Here is a 20,981-nt window from a genome sequence, read left to right on the forward strand (position 1 = left end):
AAAAACAGGCCCACGGACTCACGTCCAGGCCCTGAAGCCATTAAGGTGGGGCCTGGGGCCCTGCGTCGCAGGTGCAGCGCCCCCCTCCCCCATGCTGCCCCTGGCTGAAGCACCCTGGGCTCCGCAGGGCACAGCTCCGGAGCTGCCTGGACAGGAGTTCCTGGAGATTCAAGGCATCAGAAGGCTTGAAGTTGGTCAAAGGGCCCAGGGAAGCTCCGGTCCAGGCCTGGGGGGCCATAGCCTCCCTCCCCAATCCAGCGCATCTCAGACCAGGGTACAAGCAGCGGCAGGAAGACCACACACACTCCACCCGGTTGAATCACTGCATTTTACTAAGTGCACGGGTCCACTGGGCACCCACTCAGCCCCATGGCAGCAGAACTTTCCAGAACTGTCCACACATGTCCTTCTGAGAGATTCTGCACCGGAAGCCCCCGGCCCCCGCCTGACCACACCAGCCTGTTTGCGTGGCACGAACGTGTCCGTGTTGTTTGGTTCTATCCCGGCGAACCCATTAGAAGACTAGCGTCCGTTCCCTGGGCGTCCGACGGTGGTGCGCAGAGTGGAGATGTCAGCGTCCAGGGCCGCACGTTGCCGAGAAGAAAAGGCTGGTGCGGCGCCCGAGGCCACCTACGAAATGGTTAGGGTGCAGTCGTACAAAGGCAGTATGAAGTATTCTTTGGAGCATGAACGAAAGTGCAAAGACAGCCAAAGGCAACCGCAGAGATGGGGAAGCTGCACGCGGCCAGGGGCGGGCAGGACGGCAGTAGGCGGCGCGGGGCGCGCTGCTGCCTGGCGCCCTCGGGCCGGAGCGGGCGTGGCTTTGAGCCCAGGTGCCCCACCAGGGCTGCAGCCCCTGCTGGCACTTGTGTCTGGCTGGACCTGTGGACTCTCACGGCCCGGCCTGGAGGGGCCCAGGGGCACCAGGCAGCCTGGGGATCGCTGTCAACATGCGTTAAGGCAACAACTTTGTCAAACCCAATCTGAGTCGGCTGTGCGGTGCTTAGCGATGTGTGCTCCTGCCCCAGAGACCCGGGAACACGAGGCCTGGGGGGGCTGGGACCCCATCCTCCAGTGACAGTCCGATGCCAGGGGAGTCTTGGGGTGGGTCAGAGACCAGACCCAGCGTCCTCGGCCAGCTAGGGGCACCGGAGCAAGCGTACAGGACAGAGCTGGCCCGCCCCCTTGGGTGGATTGGGGGGTTTCCCTTCACTCTACTTGGCTCCCCGCAGCCCCCTCCTGAGGCCTGCTGTCAGCCCCACCAGGACGGCACAATCCAGTGATCCTGACCCGTCCTTCTCGCTCCGGGGGCGTGGCAGAGGCCTGGCGCAGGCATCCCCAGGACAGGACCAGGGTCCTACCCACGCCCTCTCTTCACAAAGCCCCCATGCTACCTCTTCTTAGCTCCTCGGGAGCCCCAAAGGGGGCTGGGACGGCAACCCTGGGGAAGTGACCAGCCGTGCGTGCGATTGCCCTGTCCTGCCCTCTGACCACACCCCGCAGCCTGTGTGCACCGGAGAGGGCCGCAAGGTTCACAGGGGGCAGGGGCAGGCCTGGCTTCCTGTGGCTGAGGGCACTGGGCAGCATGTCGGGGGCTGATCACAGCTCTGCGTGCTGGGGGCCCACAAGGGCCAGGCAGGAGCCCCTGCTCAGAACCCAGCCCTGCTGCACAGTGCAAAGCAGCCCCTCGGCCCCTCGTGGTGGCCTTGCCGTCCAACCGCCCCTACCAGGTCTGTTTCTAGGGGTTGTGATCTATGAGGTGGCTAATGTGTCCCCCGCTGACCTCACAGCCTGAGGCCGGGGCGGGCGTGGTGGCCTCCGCCACTTGCAGCCGGGCCAGGTGACACTAACATTCCCATGTCTCCAAAAAGAACCACCCCTGGCCTCTGGGCAGGCTGGGGAAGGGACTGGAAATACCTGGGGACCAAGCTTCCACAGAGAACAGGGCTGCTCTTCCCAGCCCCTCTCAGTAGAAGACATGGAGCGGCCCGGCCGTGGCTGGGCTCCGCGGAGACTCTGGGCTGACCGGGTCCACGGCGGGGCTCTCCAGAGAGCTGTCCGCAGCGCCAGGCCACTTTGCAGCCTCGGAGCGGGGATAGGAGGCAGGCACGCCCTGCGGGCCCGGCTCTGCCTCCTGCGCGGCTCAGACCACAGGTGAGGGGCTCTCCAGACGGCCAGCCTGACACACAGGGGCTGCACCTGAAGAGGACGCAAAGGGAGATGCTAGGCTAGAAAATGCCCGTGCTCAATAGGCAACGCCAGCCCGGCGCGGGGCCTGGCCCCTCCCAGGAGGGCACCGGGAGTCAGCCAGCACGAATGCCGGCCTGGCCTTCCATGGTCCTGGACCTCCCTGGCTCCAACCTCGGCTTCTCCTGTTACTTGGCAGTCCTCGGGCTCCGGGCGGGGGCCGCGGGCGGCAGCAGGCCGGGGGCCCTGCGTGGCACTGGCAGCCCCTCTCCCACTGCTCCCCGGAGCCCAGGTGGCTGGACCCCACGTAGGCTTCAGCGGCAGTCTCGACCCATCTGCCCAACGCCACGAGTTCCGCGGAGCTCCCTCTCCAGACGTCGATCGAGAAGAGCCAGAGGGAAAGAATGGCCACAGTAGGCAGCCCGTGCAGGGCGCCTGTGTGTGCGCACACGCGTGTACACGCAGCTCGGGTTGTACCTCTGTGCACACGTTTGTGTGCCATGCGTGTACACGTGCATGGAGCTGTGCGTGTGTGCATGTTTGAGCTGGCACACACTTGCCAGGGTGTGCGCGTGCACTTGTGTGTGCCTGCGTGAAACTGTATCTGACATATGGTCTGTGTGTGCATGCATCAGAGTACGCCTGTGGCCACCAGGTGTGGCCGATGTATGTGTGCACCTGTGTGAGCTGATGTGAGTGTGTGCGTGTGCAGACCTTGTGTGTGTTAGGTGTAGCCATGTAGTGTGAAAGAATGCTGTTTCCACATGTGTTTACTTGTGTGCCCACGTGACTGCGCCTGTGTGCGTGAATGGAAGTGTGGCCTTTCTGTAGGCATGCGTGTACGCGCAGTGCAGGGAGGTGCTAGCAGGTGTGTGGGAGCGTGTGCTAGCAGGTGTGCGGGAACGTGTGTGCTAGCAGGTGTGCGGGAACGTGTGTGCTAGCAGGTGTGTGGGAGCGTGTGCTAGCAGGTGTGTGGGAGTGTGTGTGCTAGCAGGTGTGCGGGAGCGTGTGTGCTAGCAGGTGTGGAGACTTCCCTGCGGGGCGGTCGCTGCCCCTCACACTCACACTTGTGTTCACACTCGGGTGGGCAGTGGGCAGCTGTGCAGCTCTGGCCAGGTCTGGGGGCCCCGGAGAGGGGTTTCCACCCCCTCATCTCCGGGACCAGGCCCCCTGCCACCCGATGGGGCCCCTCGCCCTCCAGGCCCCGCCAAAGCTTCTCTTGCTGTGGGGCAGGCAGGCCCTGGCCGGCTCCCTCTGGCTGTAACCCAGCGTCCCCTGCGGTCCGGCCGGCTGACCAGTGCTCAGCTGCAGAACTTGGGCCAGGTCAGCCCAGTGCTCTCCGGGACAAGACTGGAGGCTGCCTGTCTGAGTCAGGACACACCAACCCCCTGAGCACAGGCCAGGATCTGGGGGGGCGGGGGGCTCCTGTAGCCCCTGGGTCCAAGCAGCGCAGGCCTTGGAGGGGTGGGCGGGCTGATGATGTCAAGGCGCACACCCCCCTCCGCCCGGGAGCCCCCCTCCTGTCCCCCCATCCCAGAGGGCAGAGGGGCCTCTGAGGCCGGCCAGAGGCCTGAGGGCCCCAAGCACCCCATCCCAGACAGCGTCCACGCTTCACCACCACGGACGTGGTCTCCCACGCTGAGCCACGCGCGACAGGACTCCCGGCCCGCGGCCTGGCAGAGGCCCTGGAGGTGTCGGCAGGTGGAGCCACCCCCGAGGGGCGGGCATAGCTCCCGAGGCCTCACACACAGACACCGACAGCCAGGCCCAGCCACGTTTTCCCAGTGGGCAGCGGGGTGGGGCTGGCTCACCTCAAGGCCCTAGACCGGCTATCGTTCCGGTCCACACCAACCTCCAACAAGGGCACGAGACTTGGGCCCCTGGCCTTTCCGTGTCCCTCTTTCAGGGGTGCCCCAGCTGGCCAGCCCAGCCCCGGCACACATGGGCTGCTGCAGAGCCTGGGCCCCCCCCACTGTGCCCAGCCTACAAACACAGATGTCTCTGGCCTGGGTCCCACGGGCCCAGCCCGGGCTTCCACCCTGCTTCTAGTGCTGAGCTCACGCTCCCCAAACTGGCTGCCCAGTGGACCCTGGGCCCCCGGGGAACAGGAAGTCTCCCACGCTCCAAACACCAAGAGACGGCAGCCGTGGGACCAGCGTGTGGCAGCAAGGCTCCCGGGGTGCCCCCCCCCGCCCCAGTGGGCCCTCTGCCAGGCACCAAGCGGCTCCCGTGGGAGGAACCCTCTGCCAGGCCCCCGTTTGATATGGGGCGCAGGGGCTGCGTGGAAAGGCTTCGTAGCCCACCACCGTGCAGCCCACCCCGCTGGGGGCCGCAGGGTGTGGGAGCGTGGGGGGGCCCTGGCCCCGCCCCCAGGCTGGCGTCTCCCACTGCTAACCGTGGCCTAGAGACAGGCACTGACCTGGTGCTGAGGAGAGGAGAGAACAGGGGTCTGACCTCAGACCTCCTCAACTGGGGTGCTGGGGCTCTCGTGCACCCCAGGGCCGCTGGAGACCCCAAGGAGCAAGGCTGTGATCAGGAGGGCCCGAGGGGCTCTCTAGGGAGCCGGGTTGGTCCCTGAGGCCTCGTTCCTCCCTCTCCCCCGAGGCTTCTGCCTGGCAGCGGCTCCATGGGGAGGAGGACAGGGAGGACGCAGCCCCTGAGGTACCCAGGGGCCAGGGCACTGCCCAGCTGTGTGCACACAGACCGCTGGCCAGGCTTCCCGCAGCCTCCTGAGCGGCCAGTCCAAGGCCGGCCAGGGCCAGGTCTGCCCTTCACCGCCTCCCAGCAGGGCCCTACCACAAGCGCATGCCCCAGCCATGCCCGCCATCGCTCCAGCCCTCCGCGCGTGCAGGTGGTCTGTCCCCAAACAGAGCAGAGGGGCTCCAGGGCCCCGACCCAGCCCCCCTCCGCCGCTGGTTGGAAAGGAACTTTTGTAAAATGTCACCTTGTGAGCCCAGGAGCCCGACCTGCCCACCACCCAACGCGGGCCTGAGCGCGGACCCCACGGGGCCTCCGCCGCCCTCATGATGCGGTCACTCAATGAAAAGGCCCCGGGGCCCCAGCCCAAGCCGGGCGGGGCAGGACGTGGCAGGCGGGGCCCGTGGCCCACAGTGGCCTCACTTCCGGGGCCCGGCCCAGCCCACGTCGCCGAAGGGGCCCTCGCCCGTGGCGGAGCGCGGCGGCGGCCCGCAGGGCGTGCAGAGGTCCGAGTCCGTGTCTGACTCGCCCTCGGCGATGTAGGGCCTGACTTTGGCGCACGGCGCCACGGCCGCGTAGCAGCTGCTGAGGGCGTCCAGGTTCTCCCGGGACTGGGAGATGCTGAAGCCGCTGAAGGACCGCTCCAGCTCCTCGTGGTCCACGGACGGAATGGAGATGGACGTGTCACTGTCCCGCAGCGCCTCGTGCGGCCGGCTGGCCGGGGCGTCCTCCAGCCTCAGGAACTCGGTGCTCGCCCGGTGGCCGCCGCTGTACGCAGACAGGGACCGCTCGTGCGCGGGGGGCGGTGGGATGCGCACCAGGGAACCGTGGTCCCTGACCGGGGAGGCGCCGTGCCGCTGGTGGCCCTGCTGCTGCCACGAGGTGGACGGGGGGCACTGGGCGGGGGGCGCGGCCGGGGGCGCGGCGTAGTTCCTCTGGCCGGTGGAGCTGGTGGAGCGCACGATCTTGATGATGCAGCCGTGCTTGTCTGCGTGCTCTCGGCTGTCCTCGGGGCTGTGGTAGGGGGGCGCCGGCTCCGGCTCCTTGGCCCCAAAGTAGGCCTCCGTCTCAGCCGCGGGGATGCCCATGCGCTGAGTGTAGATGCTCACCAGGAAGTCCAGCTTCTTCTCCATGGACAAGACCTGCAAGACAGGGCTGCTGCTGGGCGGGCTGCTGGGACGGGGGCCCGAGGCGGGGGGGGGCGGGATTTGGGGTACTCCAGACCCCGAGCCACACCACACCGGATGCCGGGCAGCTCAGCTTCTCACCCCGCCATCCACATGTGGGCCTGGCGCAGGCCTGCTCCAGAGCCAGCCCCGGGGCGGCCGTGCCCACGTGTGGTGACGTCTGGGGCGGGGGTAAGGAGGGCGGAGAGGATGACTCTGGCAAGCCCCGCAGCACATGACCCCTGCCGAGGGACCCCACTGCCAGCCGTGCCCCCCAGCCCCCCAGCCCCCCAGCCCGGATGTGGGGAGAGCAGATCTTAGGCCCCAGGAGGACCTCCTCCCGGGACGAGGAGGCGCGGCTGGGGCACACATTGCCCCGGGGGGGGCGGGGGGCCAAAGGCCGGCCCCTTCCACAGCACCCCACAGCCCCTCAGTCTCGCCCACCTGCTTCTCCACCTTCCCGAGCCGTCCCATCATGCTGGGGTCCTCGGGCAGGTCCACCTCCGCCGGGCCCTTGGCACGGTCCTTGTCGGTTATCGCCGGGCCCCGCCCCACGATCTGGTCCACTCTGCCGGGAACAGAGACCCGGCCCCTGAGTGTGAGTTGAGCATCGTGGGGCCAGGCCCTGCCCCCTCCTCCTGGGACATCCCACAGCCCCCCAGATCTGGGCTCTACGACCATCTCAGAGCCGACCGGGGGGGCAGCAGGCGCCAGGACAGACGGACAGCGGTGCTCGTGTGCTGGCGCTGCCTCCTTGCGCTCCGGCCCGGTCCCTGCTCCGTCCGTTTCATGGGACATTACTGAGGAGTAAAGTGAGCCCCGCCCCGCCTGCGGCCCCACACCCATCAACCTCGTGCCCTGCCCATCGCCACCCATGTCTCCCTTCTCCTCCCTGGCTTGGGCTTGCTGGTCCTACAGCAAACCCAGGCCCCGGGATCCATGACAGCTGGTGAGCATCTAGCCGGGGCTCCGAGCACAAGGCCAGTAGGGTCCCCTCCGCTCCCCTCCCCTCCCCTGAGCTTTACTCCTGTGTAATGCACCATGGAGGCCTCCACGCTGACAGGTACGACACAGACAACGCTAACGTCTCCAGCACGGACGACAGAAGCAGGAGGTTGAGAGCTGTTGCTCCATGCTCCAGGACAAGGGAGGGGACAGGGCTGCACGGGAAACGGCAATGCACAACCAGAGGCGAGGCGAGGAGCCGCAGCCAACCAGAGCTCTGAGTGCGCGGCGTGTGCCTGTGCTGCATGTGCATGCATGTAAACTGCGCGTGTGTCTTGCAATGGGAGTGCATGTGCTTGTGTGTGCAGGACGCAGAACTCAGTCGAGCTGATCTGTCAAGGCCGAAGGTTGAGGTTGCCGGGAAGGAAGGTGGCTGTGTGCCCTTGGGGGCGGGGGGAGACTCCCATTTGTTTAACATAGCACCGGAGACCCTCAGCAGATCTGTGGGGAGCAAAGGCCTGGCCATGCTGGGGCTGCAGGAAATACCAGCCTCCCAGCACGTTCCCTCACAGAGTCCATTCAGCAAGCCGTGCTCTGCACAGGGCATGCTGAGCAGGGCCACTCCAGGCCGGCCACACAGCTGCGGCCCTGAGCACAAAGCACGTCCTGGGGCCCCTGGGCCCAGCAGCCCCGCGCAGTCCTCAGCCTGCAGGGCCCCCCATACACTTCAGGGGGTGCCGGCCGACAGGGCTGGGGGAGGGGCAGGCTCATGCTCCACTAGCTCCCTGCGGGGTGCATGCACCAGGGTCAGGGGAGGCAGGGGTCCCTCCAGCTCCAAGCAACGCCAGTGGCCACGGCGAAGCCCCATGTCCACACAGTCCAGGCAGATGCACAGCCCCTTCACCCTGCCACATGACGGGCCACCTGTCTGGGAAGTCCCAAAGGGAGCCTTGGCTCAGGGCTGGGCCTGGGGCCGCCTGCGGCCTCCTCTGGCTTCGGCCTGGGATTCGTGCTGGAGTGCTCAGCCCGTCCCGGGCTCTTCCTGGTGTGAACCTGCGTGAGGAAGGCTGGGGGACTCCCAGCCCCGGCCCAGAACCCCCAACGCCACGCCCACAGCATGCCTCGGACGGCAGCGGAGCGCCCTCTGCTGGACACACTCGGGACGCACAAACACAACCCTGTCCCACCCCTGAGAGCCTTCTCTCAGGGCAAGGCTGCGGGTTGGCGCTCAGTGAATCCTTAGCCTCCTCGCAGCCGAGGCAGTGATGGGAGGGGGTGCGGGCTGGTCTGAGCTCCCCCTGTGCCGGTCACCTGGCTGCTCCTAAGCTGCCCGACAGAGCTGCACTGCCCACTTGCCCTGCCCCTGCCCTGGCCGGTCCCACGGGCGGGAGGGAGCAGGCCCCAGGGAAGCCAGCAGGCCCCTGAATCTGAACTAACAATGCAGGGGCCTGCTCTTGCCAGCGGGCTGTGCCCTGAACTCCACCTCCCGTAGTCATGGGTACTGCCCGCGAGGCGGCCGAGGTTGAGGTGCTCAGTGCCCCCACAGCCAGCCTCGGCTGCCGTCACTCTGGGCAGTAGCTTGGGAGGCAGGTGCTGCTGCCATCTGCACCTCAAGTCCAAGGAGGGGCACGGGGAGGCAGTCCCCGCCCCCCCACTGGGACCAGGAGGCCGTGAGCCCGGGGCCAGACACACACATGGGCCTGAGTCTTGCCCAGGAGGCCACGAAGGCTGTGGCCTGAGCAAGGGCAGGACACAGCTTCCTGGCCATTAAATGCTCTCTGCTCCCATCCAGAGCAGGCCCTGCTGATGGGAGTGCTCCCTGCGGGGAGCACCGTCAAGGAGGCTCTGCGCCGCCCGCCCGGGGCTGAGGAGGGCCGACCTTCTTCCTTCCGTGCGTTTTTAGGGAGATGTGTCCCGCTGTTCCAGGGAGAGGGTGCAAGGGGCTGCAGTCATGTGGCCTGGGGCGAAGGGGCTGGCCATTCACAAAGACAGGCCAGGAAGAGGTGCTGGTCCTAACCTAGGTGAGTACTGGGGTGACTCTCTCGAAGGGGCCGTGGGTCCTTTGGTGGGGTACTTCTTATGCCGGGGAGTTGAAGGGGGTGGGGGGCCCACAATCATATCTATCCTGGCAGTGTAAACAAGAAGAGAGACACCAGCACAATGCATCATCGAGCAACTCCAGGCAGAGCTGCTGGAAATGCAAGGAAACAGCCAGGCCGCGGTGATCCTTCTGCAATGCATGCCACTCCACCCTGGCAGCACCGTGTCTGCAGACCGCCCTGGGCTCCCAGCACAGCACTACACGCAGGAGCTGGGCCTCGGGGAGCCTGGCCCCATCGCCGAGCAGAAGACGCGGGATAGACGTCCTCCGGACGCCAAGGCCCGGAGAGGGGGCTGCCCACAGGCCCCGAGAGGGGGCTGCCCACAGGCAAGGTGAGCTCCATGTGTCTGCTTTCCAGACAGAAGGGGAAGGAAGGGGAAATGTCGGATTGGAAAGCTGTAGAGAGCCATGGAGACACAGCACAGGTCAAAGGCTAGGGGTTCCCACTCACCAAAACACAGCACAAGTCCGGCCGCTGCTCTGGGGTCCCAGAGAGGCCCCAGCCTGAGCTTACTGGGGCTGTGACAGGGCCCCACCTGTAGGAGCAGCTAAAGGCCTGAAGACTGCTCCTTGTCACCTGTGACAAGTGGGTGGGCACAGGGCAAGGGGAGGCTGGTCGTGGTGGCCAGCTGTAGACCCAGGCCGCCCACCCTGTCCACCTTCAGGGGTGACAGTCCCCAGGCCGCCCACCCTCAGGGGTGACAGACCCCAGGCCGCCCACCCCGCCCACCCTCAGACGTGACAGTCCCCAGGCTGCTCACCCTGTCCACCCTCAGGGGTGACAGACCTAAGCACCACCTTCAAGTCTGAAAAAGTGCCCAGCCCTGCAGGCCTGATAGTGGGGGTCTGATGGCAGGGGTCTGTTGGCAGGGGTCTGATGGCGGGGGTCTGTTGGTGTGGGTCTGATGGAGGAGTTCTGTTGGCAGGGGTCTGATGGCGGAGGTCTGATGGCAGGGGTCTGATGGCGGAGGTCTGATGGCAGGGGTCTGATGGCAGGGGTCTGATGGCAGGGGTCTGATGGCGGAGTTCTGTTGGCAGGGGTCTGATGGCAGGGGTCTGACGCACCTCAGAAGGGCTGGCAGACCCGGGGCTCCTTGCTGTGCTCCGTGTGTGCTTATTGTGTGTCGTGTGTGGCTTAGGGTGGAGCCCTGAAGGCTACCGGCTCCTAGTGTGGGGCACAGGGGCCCTCGCCGTGCCCACAAACCGCAGCTCATGTGACTCAAGTTCTCACACCCAGATGAGCCAGCAGGTGCCCGCTACAAGCCACACACACCTGACTCACTGCTGCCCGTCACCAACACGACTACACCCGTGTGCATAGACACACACACATAGCACACGCCTGTGCCACACACATGCACAGGCACACATACACACATGTGTGCGGGCTCCCGTGTGTACATCTGCACGCACGTGTACACATCCATGCAGTGAGCATGTGCACCACACAGCTACACAGCACGGTACGGTGAGTCAGGGGGGCGGGGAAAGACAAAAGAAACACTCGGAACAGACACACCGCGTGAAGACTTGCGGAAAGCAACAAGAAGCGGACGTGGGGGCGAAGGCCCCCGTGCTGGGCACTGGCCCTGCCCTGGACACATCCCACACCAGCCCTACGTGTCTCCCACCCCATGCCTGGCTTTGGCCACAGGGCCCAGCCCTTGCCAGCCTGGACAGCGGGGCCCTTGCCTGGACTGCAGGCTCTTGATGCGGGACAGCATGTCCAGGTGTCCAGCCGAGTACTGCTCGATGACATCCATCACGTCGTATGGCCGGAGGCTCTCCTTGAACTTGCGCTTGGACACCAGGAACCGCATGACACTGCAGGGTGGGGGGAGGGGACTGTGAGCTCTGGCAGGTGCCATCTGGGCCAACCCCATAGCTGGGCCGGCCCCAGGTCCAGGCCAGCCCCAGGTCCAAGCCAGCCCCAGGTCCAGGCCAGCCCCAGGTCCAAGCCAGCCCCAGGTCCAGGCCAGCCCCAGGTCCAGGCCAGCCCCCCGGCCAGGCAGCCTCACATCCAGTCCAACCCCACGGCCAGGCCAGCCTCACATCCAGGCCGTCCCCACAGCCAGGCCAACCCCACGGCCAGGCCAGCCCCACGGCCAGGCCGGCCCCACATCCAGGCCAGCCCCACGGCCAGTCCAACCCCACGGCCAGGCCAGCCCCACGGCCAGGCCAGCCCCACGGCCAGGCCAGCCCCACGGACAGTCCAACCCCACGGCCAGGCCAGCCCCACGGACAGTCCAACCCCACGGCCAGGCCAGCCCCACATCCAGGCCAGCCCCACGGCCAGGCCAGCTCCACATCCAGGCCAGCCCCACGGCCAGTCCAACCCCACGGCCAGGCCAGCCCCACGGCCAGGCCAGCCCCACGGACAGTCCAACCCCACGGCCAGGCCAGCCCCACGGACAGTCCAACCCCACGGCCAGGCCAGCCCCACGGCCAGGCCAGCCCCACGGCCAGGCCAGCTCCACATCCAGGCCAGCCCCACGGCCAGTCCAACCCCATAGCCAGGCCAGCCCCATGGCCAGGCCAGCCCCACGGACAGTCCAACCCCACGGCCAGGCCAGCCCCACGGCCAGGCCAGCTCCACATCCAGGCCAGCCCCACGGACAGTCCAACCCCACGGCCAGGCCAGCCCCACGGCCAGGCCAGCTCCACATCCAGGCCAGCCCCACGGACAGTCCAACCCCACGGCCAGGCCAGCTCCATGGCCAGGCCAGCCCCACGGACAGTCCAACCCCACGGCCAGTCCAACCCCATAGCCAGGCCAGCCCCACGGCCAGTCCAACCCCATGGCCAGGCTAGCCTCACGGCCAGTCCAAACCCACGGCCAGGCCAGCCTCACATCCAGGCCGGCCCCACAGCCAGGCCAGCACCACGTCCATCTGCCTGTCACCCTCCCAGCCTCTCTAAGTCTACGGTCAGACACAGGCGCCAGGAGCAGGGAATTGAAAGGGGTGAGGGTGAAGCTCCCTCGGGGCAGGGCCGCAGGCCCACCCGTGGCCTCTCCTCTCTGCCTGGCCCAGGAGGGCCAGCAGCAGTTGGCACCGAGAGGGAGGCTCCTCCACCCTGCGCGCAGCCCCGGGCACCCCCCAGCAGCCGGGCCTCACCACACAGCTCTGATGCTGACTTTGAGGCCCGGGGTCAGATCCTCCGTCACAAACTCGCAGTTGCAGCTTTTGTTGTCCTCCACGATGTCCTCCCCGGGGAGACTTGCTTCTAGTTGGAAGGAATGCAGACCATCAGAGGACCCCTCGGCCTGCGCGTGGGTCCCTGGAGTGTCCCCGGGGTGCCCTGCCTTCCCACAGGCCCTCTGGGACCCTCCTGGGTGTGGCCCTCCGGGAGTGGCTAGCGTGAGGGCTCGCGTGAGTGAGTGGATGGTGGCAGATTCAAAGCACACCTAGAAAGCAGCTCCGCTACAGAGGAGATGCTGACACGCCACACGGAGGAGCCCACACTGTGCCGGGTGAGAGTCCAGCCACAGTGTCCCTGCGCCCACGCTGCGGAGTGTCCCCACGTGACACGGCCGGGAGCGGGCACTCTGGCCAGGGCCGGGGAGGGGAGCGTGACCGGTGGCAGGGGCCTCCCAGCTCAGAGCGGCTTCCGCCCTGCTCTGTGTTTGAGGGCCACCTCCCCTCTGGGCAGCCCCCGGCCCCAGGGCCCGCCGTGGGACGGCCAGGCCACACCAGACCCACCTTCCGAGTTCTGGCGGGACGCCGCACCCTTGATGCGGAAGGCCTGCCGGGCCCGGCTGCGGTCGCCGAAGCTCCAGCTCTTGGGCACCTTGCTGGGGCTGTCGTCCAGGCTCTGGTCAGCACTGGGAGAGCGCCGTACCGTCTGGGCCTGGGGAGACCCCTTCCCTTTGGCAGCCACTCCCCGGGGGCTGGAGAAGACACGATCTTTCAAACTGACCTTCTGACTGCTCCCGGGAGAAGCGATGGCAGACAGACAGACGCACACACAGACACAGAAAAACAGCAAGAGAAGTCACTCTGGAAGGGACACAGGCTGTGTCTGTGCAGCCAGTGTCGACCCACAGGACAAGGGGGGATGCAGGTTGGAAGACCGGCCAGCCATCAAGGGCTGGGCAGCGGCGGGAGCACGGGGCGGGGGGAGAGGCTCTGTGGTGCCCAGGACACTGAGGCCAACAGGTGACCCTCGGGCGCCTCCAGACGCCCTGGCGCTGGGCCTTCCCAGAGGCTCTTGTCTGCAGGGGCCTGGCCACGAACATTCTCCACCGGCCCTTCGGCTGTCACCAAGAGTGGCCTCCCTGCCCTCAGCCTCTCCCTCTGGCTCCTGAGCAGAGGAGGTCATCATAGGCTGATGCCTGTCCATCCATACTCTGGCCTTTCCAAGGAGGCCTGGAGCCTCCTGGCCTCCGCCATGGGGCCACCACGTGGCATCTGCCGGGTGTCAGCAGTCCACCGCACCTGCGCTCATCCGGGCAACTGAACACGTCTGCTTCTGGAATGGTGGCAGGAACAAAGCCCCTCTGGGGCCAGGCCCCAGCCCTGGCCCCAGCCCTGGCCCCAGCCCCAGCCCTGGCCTCGGAGGCCGGGGAGGAGGTGGTGGCTACAGCGACAGGACAGTGGTCAGGCCCCACTGTATGTGTGTGTGTGCGTATGCGTTTCATTTATGGCAGTACTGGGATCTGAACCCAAGGCCTTGTGCTTGCTGGGCAGCTATTCTATCACTTGAGCCATGCTCCTGATCTTGTTTTTGCTTTAGTTATTTCTCAGGTAGAGTGTTGAGTTTTTGAGGGCAGGTCTTGAACTTGGAATCCTCTGATCTAGGGCCCTGTGTAGCTAGGATCGTGGTCTGCACCCCGTTTGACCTCCTGCAAAGTTCTTTTCAGTCTCTCAGCTACCTAAGACCCTGGGCCCCACCCCCATCACTGCTGTCCATGAGGACCGCGGGGTCCCCCCCATCACTGCTGTCCATGAGGACCGCGGGGTCTCCCCCATCACTGCTGTCTGTGAAGACCGCGGGGTCCCCCCATCACTGCTGTCCGTGAGGACCGCGGGGTCCCCCCATCACTGCTGTCCATGAGGACCGCGGGGTCCCCCCATCACTGCTGTCCGTGAGGACCGCGGGGTCCCCCCATCACTGCTGTCCGTGAGGACCGCGGGGTCCCCCCATCACTGCTGTCCGTGAGGACCGCGGGGTCCCCCCATCACTGCTGTCCATGAGGACCGCGGGGTCCCCCCATCACTGCTGTCCGTGAGGACCGCGGGGTCTCCCCCCATCACTGCTGTCCGTGAGGACCGCGGGGTCTCCCCCCATCACTGCTGTCCGTGAGGACCGCGGGGTCTGGGTTCACCCCCTCCAGGGGTCTCAGGCAGGCACAGCCTTCACCTCTCCGTCTGGGACATCTCAGGCACTGGTCCAGGCCTGCTGCTTGCTCCCCCCCTCTGGGGGCCCCCTATCATTCCCAAGGGAAACTGGCTCTGTGTGGGCCAGCCAGACTTCCCAGGTCAGCCCCAGCCCAAGGGTCAAGAGGACCCAACACGCAGTGACACCCACGGATGCCCGGATCCCTCTCCCAGCCCCTCCTGCCACGGCCCACAGGGACCCACAGACAGACACGTACAACCGAGTGCCAGGGTGACCACCACAGTGAGGAGTCAGCACCACACCCTGCACGGCCTGGACACCCCGACCGTGGCCTGCACGGCCTGGACACCCCGACCATGGCCTGCGCGGCCTGGACACCCCGACCGTGGCCTGCACAGCCTGGACACCCCGACCGTGGCCTGCGCGGCCTGGACACCCCGACCGTGGCCTGCACAGCCTGGACACCCCGACCGTGGCCTGCGCGGCCTGGACACCCCGACCGTGGCCTGCACGGCCTGGACACCCCGACCGTGGCCTGCACGGCCTGGACACCCCGACCGTGGCCTGCACGGCCTGGACACCCCGACCATGGCCTGCACGGCCTGGACACCCCGACCGTGGCCTGCACAGCCTGGACACCCTGGCCATGGCCTGCACAGCCTGGACACCCCGACCGTGGCCTGCACGGCCTGGACACCCCAACTGTGGCTGCACAGCCTGGACACCCCGACTATGGCCTGCGCGGCCTGGACACCCTGACCATGGCCTGCACGGCCTGGACACCCCGACCATGGCCTGCGCGGCCTGGACACCCCGACCATGGCCTGCGTGGCCTGGACACCCCGACCATGGCCTGCGCGGCCTGGACACCCCGACCATGGCCTGCACGGCCTGGACACCCCGACTATGGCCTGCACGGCCTGGACACCCCGACCATGGCCTGCACGGCCTGGACACCCTGACTATGGCCTGCACGGCCTGGACATCCCGACCATGGCCTGCACGGCCTGGACACCCCGACTATGGCCTGCGCAGCCTGGACACCCCAACCGTGGCCTGCATGGCCTGGACACCCCGACCGTGGCCTGCGCAGCCTGGACACCCCGACCGTGGCCTGCGCAGCCTGGACACCCCAACTATGGCCTGCGCAGCCTGGACACCCCGACTATGGCCTGCACGGCCTGGACACCCCGACTATGGCCTGCGCGGCCTGGACACCCCGGCCAGGGCCTGCGCAGCCTGGACACCCCGACCGTGGCCTGCACAGCCTGGACACCCTGACCATGGCCTGCGCGGCCTGGACACCCTGACTATGGCCTGCGCAGCCTGGACACCCCGGCCAGGGCCTGTGCAGCCTGGACACCCCGACCGTGGCCTGCACAGCCTGGACACCCTGACCATGGCCTGCGCGGCCTGGACACCCTGACCATGGCCTGCGCAGCCTGGACACCCCGACCGTGGCCAGTGCGGCCTGGACACCCCTACTATGGCCTGCGTGGCCTGGACACCCCAGCCATGGCCTGCGCGGCCTGGACACCCCGACCGTGGCCAGTGCCCTTCCCCACCCCGTCTTTAGGCAGTGGGAAACTTGGGAGACCATCTGTGTCTGCATATCAATACAGAGGAGGAAGAACAAGGCAGAAGCCACGGGGCCAGTGCTGGCCACGGGGCCACCTGGGAAGGGTGTGGTGACCGCCAGGCATCCTGTGAGCATCAAGGACCAGAGGCTCTGCTGGCCTCACGCCTACCTCCGTGCCCTGGCCCCACGGCCCCCTGGCCCCGGGCCTGGGCCTCCGTGCCCCTGGAGGCCAACCCTCCGGAGCCTGAGCTCCTCCGAGAGTCCGCGTGGCCTCCTGGTCTTGGCCTCAACAGAGAATCTGGCTGGCACAGGGAGCATTGAATGTTGACACTACCTGAAAACAGCTGAGGACTGTGGTAGTACTGGGGCCCACCTAGACTCATCCAGCTGAGGGAGACTCTGGCTTCTAGGACATTCCTCGCTACTCTCACAGACCCCTTCTCTAGCAGAGAGGCCACTGCAAACACAGGAAGGGAGGCCCCTCCGGGCCTCCCGGGGAGGACCTGGCCCTGGGAAGACCATCTTCCGCGGTCCCTCTGACTTGCACACACAAGGAAGGGAGACGTAAGCAGCCCGAGAGCAGCCCTGGCTCAGTCCCAGCTGCGAGGATGCTGGGCGGGCGTCGGTCCACCCTCCACCACGGCCAGCGTGTGGCCGCTGCGCTCAGCTCTCCCAGAAGCCTCTGCGCTGACAGTGGGCTACCAGGGAGCCAGACACGGAACCAGGCGCGTCTCCCACCACTCAGGGCCGAGTGGTGGCGGGTGGCATGGCCCCGGGGCTGCCTGGAGAGGGGCTGGGCAGTCTGTAGGACCCTCCGGGTGAGGAACCCCAAGGCCAACCCCATCTCCCTCCTGGTGGCACTTCCTCCGGGTCTCTAAGTGCCAGTACAGAGGCCTCTCCGAGGCCTCCAGCCGCATGCGTGACCGGGCCACGGCAGGGCCCCCCTCAGTCTCAGCTCTGTGTCCCCAGCTCTTAACCCTGCTCCCACCCAGGCCCAGAGGAGGCCCAAGAGGAGGCAGGGCACAATGACGGGCCTTGGGCCCATCAGCCTTCCTCACCCTGGAGCCGGGACACCAGCAAGGATGGGGGGGGCCTCCCTCACCTCACCACACAAACCAAGAACAAAGCAAACCCAAAGAGGGGCTCTCAGGGGCTTCCTCCACTTACTCAGCAAGAGCTTGCGGCCAGACCCGACCCGTGCACAGGAGCTGTGGGTCAGGGGTCACTCAGGAACGGCCGGCAGAGCTCTAGCCTTTCCCCACTAGCAGCCTCCCCAAGGCCCTGTGGGGGACGGCCCCCGCCTGGCCAGCACGCAGGCGCCCAGCTCAGCAGTGCAGGGGCTGGCATCCACAGGAAGCTGTCCAGCCTAACTGGGGACGGAGGACGCCCAGGAGAGCAAGGGGACTTTCCATGAGAATGCACACAGCAGAGCCCCAACACTTCCACACTCTTCTGGTCCCAAGCGGCCCGACCCCATCCCCTGTCCCAAGGCCCAGCCCAGGGCCAGGAGCCGCCGGACACAGGGGTAAGCAGGTAGCTTCAGCCAGGGCTCAAGCAAGCCGCCGCCCCCACTGGAAGCTTCAAGAGCCTCCCATGCATGCCCACTTCCGGGACACACGGAGAGCCAAGAGGCCCCCGGGCAGGGGGGACGATCCTGCAAGCCCCTCATCCAGGCGGGAAGGTCTGGAGCATGCACGGGTGCAGATGCACAAGCATGCTGCTCGTGCTGACCGGCCACATGCACACAATGGGGGCTCTTGCAGGTGGGCGCTGCAGCTGCCTGCTGCATTGGGCTGCACTGGCTGGGAAGGGGTGGACAGCACAGGGAAACAGGAGGCAGAGGCCCCGGAGCAAGCAGAACAGAGGCCCTCACACACAGACAGCAGACAGGGACAGGGACAGGAAAGGTGTGGTCAAGGTGCAAGGGACGGGGTGTCTCCGCCATCCTGTTTCCGGTCTGCCCTGAACCAAGCCTGCAAGTCACAAGTGGTAGCCATGGCTTCAGGCTTTTGGAGGGGTGGGGGGTGAAGAGCCCAGACCACAGGACGCAGCCTCTACAGTGAGGTAACCAGCTCAGGATCGGTCCTCAGTGCCTACTAGAGGCGCCAGACTGACCAGCCCAGGGCGGGGCCTCTCTGATGGGCATGGTCACGTCCACATCAGCGCCCTGGCCACGGCAGGGCTCCGTGTGGAGGAGGGAGGCCAGGCGCCCGGGTCTGCCCTGTGCTCTGGGCACCAGGGGAGTCAGAGCTGGGCCGGTGCTGCCGTGGCTCGTCCCAACCTCCAATAAGCAGGGAGGGCAGGGGCGTGCAGCGAGGCCGGTCCGTGCGAGCGTTGCGTGGTACCTAGAGTGTCCCGGGCAGCATCCACACAGGCACCCTTGGCACGGTCTGCCTTTACTGGAAATGAGGAGAGCACAGTTAGTCCCGGGGAGGGCGGGACCAGAGAGCGGGTACTGAGTCACGCAGCCCCGGCGGGGGGGGGGGGGGGGGGGGAGGGGAGGGACAAGGACAGTGAGGCGGGTGCGGAAATCTTCAGCAGCCTGGAAGAGAAAACAGTCACCTATTTTTGGAGAAAAAGAATCCCCGTGGTTTTCCTCCAAAAATACCTTTTCCTTCCAAAGCCAGAGTTTGGGTCATGTCTTAAAAGATGTATTACTATTATTATTTCAATTTTTTTTGTTGTATTCATGCCAACAACAAAAAAAAACCTGCATGAGGTAAGACTTTAAAGGGCGAGGCTCGTGGATAGACATGATCCCCGAAGTGGCCGCTCTGCAGCATGCGCATTTTACAAGGGGGGGAGATGTGCGGCTCAGCTTCACAAATCCACCAGCGAGGCTTCACCATGCCGGCCTGCGGCAGCCCAGTCCAAACACAGTGTACCCCTAATTCTAGGGAGCTCAGAAGAAGGGACATCTGGGTTCAAGAGATTTGCCCCAAGTCGACTTGCCTGAGGCCGCTCGGGGCCCTGAGCCTTGGACTGTGGTGAGTGGCAGCGTAAGGGCCTGTCAAGGCCTGGAAGGTGCTGCCTTCCCCAGAGCCCCACAGACCTCAGCGGTACACCCGCACTTCAAGAATAATCCTTCCTTTCCTTGAGGCTCCTCCCCGGCCCTTTCCAGCCAGCAGATAGCATCCAAGGAGCCCAGCGTGCATGGCAACGGTGTCTCACATCAGACACCACTGGGCCGGGGAAGAAGGCGCTCACGTCTGCTCTCCTCCCACATTCGTTTAATGTCAGCCGACAGTCCCCGTTACGCCCTGTCCACATGCATCTCTCCATCTGGGCCTGAAGGGTGCCGTCACCACCTCCGGTAAATGAACCTTCGGATGGCAAGACTCCTCAGAGTTCTCTGGTCTCTTCCCAAGCAAGGCCCTGAGCCTGCAAGCCCCGGCCCGCCAGTGAGCGCCAGTCTGCATCCCCTGCTAGGCCCAGTTTGCTAAAGACAAGCAGCTTGGGGTCACCTTGGGGTGCGGAGCTGAGGCCGCACTTGTGCATGGCCAGCCCACCACGTGATGGGGCCATTAGCAAAGCTCCTAGCCTGCCGGAGTTGGCCAGGGCAGCGGCACCTCCCACTTCCCCTCAGTGGTCCCCAGGCCTACCGCCCCTGAGCCCCTTCCCACCCCTAGGGAAGGAGGGGAGTCCTGTGGCCCAACCCAGCTCTGCAGAGGGGAGATGTCCGCGGCTGCGCTGTGGTGGCAGCCACCAGCCACGCAGGGCCACCGAGACAGGGCTGAGCTGTCTATTTGAATGAGCGTGGTAGCAGCTAGTGGCCCCTGCGTGGGACAGCAGGGCTAGCCACGGCGGGCGAGGAGGGGGCTGCTGGCAGCAGCCCTCCCGGGACACTTTCCCGCTCGGGCTACCATGATGTGGTCTATTCCCTCTGAGCTCTAGGCCCAGGCAGGGGCTGCCTGTGGAGGGCAGATACCCTCACAGATGCGGGCCAAGGCCAGGCGCGGGCAGGCACCAAACTATACAGAACGCCACCACCTGTGAAAAGAGAGGAGACCCACACAGACGGGAAGGCCAAAGCCAGGGCTCGAGGGCCTCCGCGTGGAGGCGGGAGGCAGAGGAAAGGCTGGGACCACACAGGGCGGGTCACAAGAGGCAGTCAGAGTAGCACAGCCTGAAGCCCAGCTCCCCAGGTCCCCACCCCAGGCCCCGCAGGGCTCTCCAAACAGCTCCATCCCAGCCCCCCAGGGGTGCTTAGAGCCGAGCGCCCCAGCCGGCCGGGGGCTCACCTCCGTGCGCGCGCTACGCAGGGCACAGGGCCTCCTCTGAGCAGCACCTATGCACTGGGTGCCAACCGGGGGGGCGTGCCGCACCGCGGGGGCAGAGACGCCAGCCCTGCCTCCTGGCGGCAGGTACACTCCCCCGGCACCCCGATCCCCTCCAGGTGCCTCACACCTGCCAGCCAGGTGTCCATGCTGAGGCCCTGGGAGCCCTCTCGGCTGAGCACGGTGGGGTCCCAGACCTGGTCGGTGGCAGTGGCCCTCGGGGAAGGGGACGGGAGGCACAGGCAGGCAGGGACCACCAACACGCGGGAAGGAGACGGAGGAGCGGCAAGGGGCGGAGCGGGGAGCCACGGAACATACCGGAGAGCCGGGCTCCCATGGTCCTCACCTGGAGTCCCACTTTCAGGGCCAGCACCTCATCCCAAAAGACAGAGCAGACGAGAAAGGGGCCGAGAAGGGCAGTGACAGTGATTAAAAGCACTTGGGGACAGCAAGATTTTCCAGATGGGGCAGGAGAGGGAGAGAGAGAGAGAGAGAGGCTGAGACAGAACAGCGCAGGGAGACTACAGCCGGAGCGGCAGCGCACAGGCCCCCTGGGGAGACCTGCAGCCGGGCGGCAGCGCACAGGCCCCCTGGGGAGACCTGCAGCCGGGCGGCAGCGCACAGGCCCCCTGGGGAGACCTGCAGCCGGGTGGCAGTGCACAGGCCCCGCGGCGGCTGCTCCCAGAAGG

At 66.4% G+C, this 20,981-nt stretch overlaps 1 protein-coding gene across 8 annotated transcripts in view; it reads right to left on the minus strand.

The window, feature by feature from the left end:
* Positions 1-314: 314 nt before the first annotated feature.
* LOC138841566 (potassium voltage-gated channel subfamily KQT member 2-like) overlaps positions 315-20,981 on the minus strand; it is a 61,869-nt gene continuing 41,202 nt past the window's right edge. For 2 of the 8 annotated variants that reach the window (XM_070042306.1, XM_070042304.1), the window contains 6 exons: positions 18,361-18,414; positions 12,798-13,021; positions 12,213-12,321; positions 10,789-10,920; positions 6,495-6,618; positions 315-6,026 (listed from right to left, as the gene is read on the minus strand). In XM_070042306.1, coding sequence (XP_069898407.1) covers positions 5,304-6,026; positions 6,495-6,618; positions 10,789-10,920; positions 12,213-12,321; positions 12,798-13,021; positions 18,361-18,414 — 1,366 coding nt within the window. In that variant the 3' untranslated portion in view covers positions 315-5,303. Of the gene's footprint in view, positions 6,027-6,494; positions 6,619-9,012; positions 9,121-10,788; positions 10,921-12,212; positions 12,322-12,797; positions 13,022-18,360; positions 18,415-20,981 lie in introns of all 8 variants that reach the window. The other 6 variants (XM_070042311.1, XM_070042309.1, XM_070042310.1 and 3 more) reach the window with 4 other exon arrangements.

Source organism: Dipodomys merriami, unplaced genomic scaffold (genome assembly GCF_024711535.1).
Source record: "Dipodomys merriami isolate MVZ:Mamm:240054 unplaced genomic scaffold, mDipMer1.0.p SCAF_322, whole genome shotgun sequence".
NCBI lineage: Eukaryota > Metazoa > Chordata > Mammalia > Rodentia > Heteromyidae > Dipodomys > Dipodomys merriami.